At 33.6% G+C, this 6785-nt stretch overlaps 1 protein-coding gene across 1 annotated transcript; it reads right to left on the bottom strand.

Moving 5' to 3' along the window:
- Window positions 1-593: 593 nt before the first annotated feature.
- LOC110425694 (rhamnogalacturonan I rhamnosyltransferase 1-like) lies at window positions 594-3635 on the bottom strand. The gene is made up of 8 exons (XM_021440640.2): window positions 3323-3635; window positions 2827-2894; window positions 2598-2686; window positions 2335-2500; window positions 1948-2237; window positions 1652-1856; window positions 1415-1572; window positions 594-1217 (listed from the first exon to the last, which is right to left on the bottom strand). Exons 1-8 carry the CDS (start codon window positions 3633-3635, stop codon window positions 971-973), a joined length of 1536 nt encoding a protein of 511 aa, XP_021296315.1. The 3' UTR covers window positions 594-970.
- Between the last annotated feature and the right edge of the window lie 3150 nt (window positions 3636-6785).

Here is a 6785-nt window from a genome sequence, read left to right as displayed (position 1 = left end):
CATTTGGCATGTGCATATTTTCCATCATTTTTTAATTTACAGAGAATATCTTTAGTAATTTAATATATATAAAAAAAGAATTTTAAAAAAATGTATTTGATTATTTAAAACAATGAGGGAATGACATGGTTTATTTGAGTACTCCTCACAACTCCTGAAATGGCATGGCTATACTTGGATCATTTTCCGAATCATTCAGCATATCTTTTGCCGATTTCTTGCTTACATCTTGCCAAATTGGGGTTAGTGCGTACATTGAACAATATAGAAATACATATAATCATGTATTGACAACTAACTAATAATGATGGAAAGCCATGATTCGGGCTTGTAACAAACTTCGAAATGGCAAGTGAACTGATGGGAATTATTTGTTTTGGTATAAATCAACAGCTGTTAGAATCAAATGGAGAGGAAGGTTTCTTTACTCTTCCCCTTTTGTCCCCCAAAGGAACAGCCATCACTCCATGGATGCCACCAATGATGTTTCTTTAAAAACAAGGAAAGCTTAATATAATAACAGGAGCCCTTTTGTTTATTCCTTGGAGCACATGGAATTTGGTATGTATTTGTTAGACATTAATATCTATCATCTCAGGTGGTCTAGAAAATCTTAAGCAATGTATATTCGCAAGTTAAGTAGGGATAGAAATGTTTGAATTTCCCGCTACAAGTTTGATGCTGACACCCAGAAGGGAAAAAGAAGAACTCTTTAAAGTGCTGCAAACTGATCTTAGGCCTGCAAATTGCAAAGGGTAATTTTTTTTTTTTCACTCTATACATGAATGTTATTATTCAAGAATGTAAATGATTATAAATATTCTAGGGGTGGTTCTGAAGAAATCCGGGCTCAAGGCCTGAATTGGTCCCCAAAAGCTAGTTATGTGTGCACAAGTAGACCGATGTCTGATAAATATGTATTAAGTACAGAGTGTGATTGAAGATAATCATCTAACCGGCATGATTTGGATCATGTACTTCTCAAAGGTTCATCTAACAGTTGTAGACATTCGTGTGGATTAGAATAAAAGTAATCTTCTTCTTTCGGTCTATCTGGAAGGACATTCCTTTTCTTAGGGCTTCCCATTCTATCAGCATGAACTTCCTTCACGGTTGATGCGAACTCATCCCAGCTTAATGATCCATTCTGGTATTGATCTATTAAATTGACCAAAAGCTTTCTCTCTAGCAAGATAGTTTTCTTGAATCCCAAGAATCTGGCATGCGATAAAAAGACAATACCAATATAAATCAGATCAGTTGAACATGCCAATAGCTAAAATATGTGCCAGCATAGAAATGTAATGCTCTCTGAAGTATCTAGCTTCTCATTTTTAAGCAGTTGAGTTTAAGAATATAGTTTTTTTTTTTTTTTTTTAAGTAAAATATTAGGCTACAAGTGTGGATGTATTACCTCCGATGGCCTTCAACGACTTTGGCCATGTTTCCATCATATGTAGGAACAAAAATATCACTTTCTAAAGAGACTAGATAATCCAATGCAGCCATTTGGGATGAGTGGTTTTGGAAGAATTTCAAGTCTGATGGTCTTAGCAGAGTCTCCTTTCTGACCTGTTGTATAAAGTAGAGCAAAATTGTTGGAGCACACACACACATAGAAGTGAAAAGGTTATTTCTACTCTTTACTGACCAAATTAGGAAAAGCTTCTGCCATAGGCGCCATTCTTCTTTCACCACCATAAATTTCTCCGGCAGCAATGTAGATTTGAACATTCCGATCAATACCCAATGCTTTTAAAACTAGAGCAGTTTCTTCAGGTGTCAAAGGGCACAAACCTTCTTTCCTTTTCATTTCTGAATTTATAACCTTTTCCTTCCACCAGGGATAAGCATACCTATAGCATTTGATTTGCCATAATTAGTGAAAGGATGACAAAAATTGAGTTTTTCCTTAATTATACCTATTGAAGCAACAAACAGGCTTACCTCATTCTTGTAAGTTCTTCCTCTTCCTCACTGTTGCAACCATGAGTGCATCCGGAAAAAGCCAACATGTCCATTTCATATCTGAGATGAAGGACAAGAAAAGGGCCTTTTTCCCTTAAAATCTTGACAACCCTTCTACCCAATTCCTCTATTTGGGAAGTAAATCTCAGTGCATTAAAATTTACACGGCAACGCAACTTCTGAATCTCAGGCGGTAGTTCATTATTAGCAAGCCGAGCATCAGTTTTATTCAACTCCACAACTTTGTGCTTTTGCACTAAAGGAAGAATCTGCCAGCAAATACTCAAGAGATTAGTTGCATTACAACAAATAGAAGAAACACAGAAACAAAAAGGCTATTCCAGCTTTAATCCATAGGGAACTAACCTGATGAACATAATAAGAAATATCAGACCAACTAATGGGTTGCATAGAGAGGAACAGTCCTTGATCAACTCTTTGCTGAACTCGAGGTGGTAATTCCTTCAATATGCGAACCTCATCTCTCAAGGAAGTGATGAAGTAATCAACATCAAAAATGTCCTGAAACTCACTGCTCATGAACAATCAATTAATTAGAGGACCATTTTGAATTGCAGGGGCGAATTCTAATAATTTTTTATTACCCAAAAAAATTAAAAAAAATGTACCTAGGATCATTCCAGAATGAGGTTTTATCTAGTTCAGGGACAATGAGAGTGACATTCAAATATCTGGCAATGGCAACCATGTCACATATCTGCAAAACCGAAGCAGGAGTAAAAAGAAAAGTTAGCAACTGGACAGGAAAGTCATGAGCAAAACATAAATAAAAGAGTGAAAACGGATAACAGAAAAGTCATGAATTGATGCCAAAGACAAAACCGGCTATCTACTCACCGCTGCTCGCATTTGGTTAAGTCCTCCATTGCAGGAAACCATTAGATAACCATTATTCTTATATACCCCTGCAAGAAAACAGTAAGCAAAAATCAGAAGAGTAATCATAAACAACTTAATTTGGGATATTCTACATTTTATCAAAAGAAAAAGCAGAACGTCCCCATTATTCGAAAAGGTTTCAATGGCTGAAAAGCCAAGCAAAAGAATCACAGCTAAATTAACGTAGGAAAGGGGGAAAAGAGGAATGATAAAAATAAAAAAGTAAAGTCTTTGTCAAGGACTTAAAGGCATCAGTGACAGAAAATTGCCTGTTCACGAGAAAGGGAATCTTATAAAGAAACACCAATTATGGAATAAAGGAAAATTATTGAAATAAATTGTGGCATATTTAAGAAATTGAAAACCAAAATCATATGAGATGGGATTTCTTCATTTGCATCGGTGCCTTAAAAACTGTAGGAATTAACATTGAAACGAGACGCTAAGTACTTACTTTTTGGTGGAAGAATGACTTTTGGTGGAATAGAAGACAATTCAGCAACCAAAGGCAACTCAGTATGGCTGAAACAAGAAGGCCAACCTTTCAACAATCTTGGACCAAACATCTCCCCCAGTGTCATCAACTGAGCAAAACAAGTCCATAACAATATTGTGGTCATCGCCCTGATCATCCATAGCTTCATTCTAGACCTTGAAACCATTGAATTCTTCAACTTCTCCACTTTCCCTTCTCCAAAAATCTTCATTTTGATTTCCCACTGTTTCCTGTAATCACACTTTCCACTTGTCTCGTCTACCCTACACATTGTAACTTACCATTCCCCTCCTTTCACCTCAATCTCAACTCCACAAAAAACAATTTAGTAAAAGTTCCTCACTTGATCCAAAAGTTCAAGCTTTAATTAATATAATGCAAAAACTCTGAAACTTGGTTTATCCTCCCAGTACAAAACAAGGCAAAAAAAAAAAAAGAGGTTATTTCCCACACAAGATAAGGTGATTCCTGAAAACTTTAATTAACTTAATCACCAGCTCCTTGAAACTCTAAACTTCCCTTGATGACCAAAACTTTTGCATTTAAAAAATCAAAGCCTCAGCTTCATAGAAACACCTAAACTTTTCGTCACCGAGAAACAACAACAGCTCCACCAAGCTCACCAAAACCAAAACAGACCCAGATTAAAAAAACCACTTTTTTGGCGGAAACATTATAAACTCTCCACATACATTATCAAAATAAGCAAAACCCGGAATTGATATGATTCAGTTTCAACTAAATCTCCACTAGCTCTTATAAAAAAAAAGGGTCTTTTAAAATGACCAAAAAAGTGTGTTTCTTTAGCTTATGAGAGAATGCTAAAAGGGAAAGCTCAAAAGGGGTTCTTGTTTTCCCGGGGAGATTTCCCAACCAGATCCCGGCGAGGACGTCGCCGGTGAACAGCTGAGAAAGAAACCAAAGTTTCGAGCTTGAGAGAAAGAGAAGGGGGCGGGGGGGAAGGGGGTGGGGAGACAGAGAGAAGGTGAGCTTTGAGTTGGGATTTATTAGTAGAAATATATAAATAAAAGGAAAGCCAGGTGAAGCAGGAAAAGTAAAGCCTGTAATCAAGGCGTCAATGTGTTGGATTTTTACTGTTAAGAAGTTGGGGGACGTGAGGATTAAGAACTCTTTTCTTAGCCTCACTGAATTACTTACTAATAATAGTTATTTACTTCTTCAATTTTAACCTTACCTTTTGACTATTGTTGTTAACAAATCAAGAGTCTACTACTAGTAATAAATTTGGGTAACCCCCTAATATTTTAACAATTTCTTCTCTTTTATCAAAAAAAAAATTCGAGACATATGAATCGACTCAATGTGCAAATTATACAATGTATGTACATAACATTGTGTAATATATACTTGGAGAGAGACGATGCAATTTGAACTCGATTTGTGTAATAAGGATGTTAGATTATTAGTGAATTACACTAAATTTAGAATTCGAGTTGTAGTGAATATCTTAAATGATTTTTGACCTAGAGGTGATTGTGAGTTTAATTACCAAGTTAATTTTTGACCTATTTTTGACAGTTCTTACCCCCCAAAATAAATAAAACAAACATATCTTAGATTGTACATTTATTTATTTTTTATAAATATTATCTTAATTTGACCTTTGTCATAAGGATGTTTAACTTCAATTTATAATGATTTTGAATTTAATTTGATTACAAAGTTTTTTTCTTTAAAATTTATCCTTCAAAACGTTGACAACAAAAAAATTAAATTCAACACACTATTGATGAGATCAAACATAAATTGTTTTACTTAATATTTATTGATTTGTTGTAATCATATACAATGGTTGAGTCAAGTCCGATGGATCCTACTACTATTTTCGTAGTAAAAATTGTGTATAAAATATAAACTCTAACCGATCCAAGTGGATATCAGATAAACGATTGTCCATGTATATCAAATTGATTTGAATAGTTTACCATGTCAAATTTCACTCGTAAATGCAACTACGTACTAATCGAAAAGTTTTTTATATGCTAGATTTCTGGGTTTTTTTTTTTTGGTTGGAATAATTTTGGGAAGCTTGACCAAATTTAAGGTTTAATGATAAAGGTAAGATCTGTTTCGAAATTTTTGGAAATGGATTAGCTAAGGTCTCTAAGAACCCTGTGATCCCTTAATCAAGGTAATAACCACAAATAATGTTGCCTTAAAGAAGGCCCAAATTGAGAAATTGCATGCTTAAAATCTACCTAAGTTTGTAGCATACTTGCCTTTGAAGTATTTTATCCAATTCTTGTTAACATCAATGGCCACAAATGAACATCAATAGTGGCCCCGAGCTAAAAGAATCCTCCTTTTCAACGTTATGTTTTTTCCTTCTGAAATGGTAGAAGGATCACACAGCATCAGATGAATGCATTCTCTAATAATTCAAACTTTGGATTTATTTAAAAAGAATGCTTTAGCCGCCTAGGCTGATAGTAGTCTAATGGGACAAAATCCACCAAAACATTGAAAGAGAAAGAGAGAACGTTTTCATATATTTATTTATTTTATATGTACTTTCTTCGGTAAAAATCCACAATAAATAAATTATATCGTCCGTGAGTCAAAAGAAAATATGTTATAAGTGTCCAATATTTAAGCTTAATGATAACGATAATGATGAGTTTATGGATAAATTTTGAAGTTAAGATCACTAACTATTAAGAGTTGAGAGGGACAAAAATTTCCAATGGAAGTAGTTTGTCCTTGCCTGGACGGGCAATGTATAAGTATCTTGTCATTCTCTTCTTATTAGACATGTGATAAATACTTATACTATGATGAATTTTTGCTACAAATTTTGGGCCTCAAATGCCTAATCCAATTGCATAATACTGTCCACAAATATTGGATTTTTAAAGTTTTATTATTACTATTATTATTATTATGTAGAATGATAGTAAGCTTTTGAGAAAAAAGAAAACAAAACTAATGTGTGTGCTTGTTAAATTCATCAAAACTTTAAAGAAATAAGTTTTAAATAAATACATGCAGTCTAGAGTCTTTATTTTTCTAAAAAACTTTTAAATGAATTAAAATCTTATCCAACTTTATTTTTTTTTTACATTTATTTTATTAGAAGTCATTTCGGCAACTCAAATTTATAAAAATATAAAAACATTTCTCTCTTTTTCCTTTTTAAATTATTCAGAGGTGCTTGTGTCATGAGGGATGTTCAGGTATAATTAATTAAATAGCTTCAGCACTAAAAGCTTTATTATTAAATTATTAGATAAATGGTTTTCAAAATATTATTGACATAAAAAAGCCATGGTATTTTTGAGAAATTTCACTATTTAATTTCCATGTAAATTACTTAATAAAAAGTTCATTCATGAGATTAGTAGAAGCTGCATTTGTGCCTAAATCTCTACTTTCCTCTGCATATCATATGTAGGTAGAAATA

Source organism: Theobroma umbraticum, unplaced genomic scaffold, assembly GCF_002168275.2.
Source record: "Theobroma umbraticum cultivar Fairchild unplaced genomic scaffold, ASM216827v3 scaffold_12.1, whole genome shotgun sequence".
In the NCBI taxonomy this organism is placed as follows: domain Eukaryota; kingdom Viridiplantae; phylum Streptophyta; class Magnoliopsida; order Malvales; family Malvaceae; genus Theobroma; species Theobroma umbraticum.
The sequence above is the reverse complement of the archived record's forward strand: the minus strand, read 5'-3'. Positions and strand labels throughout refer to the sequence as shown.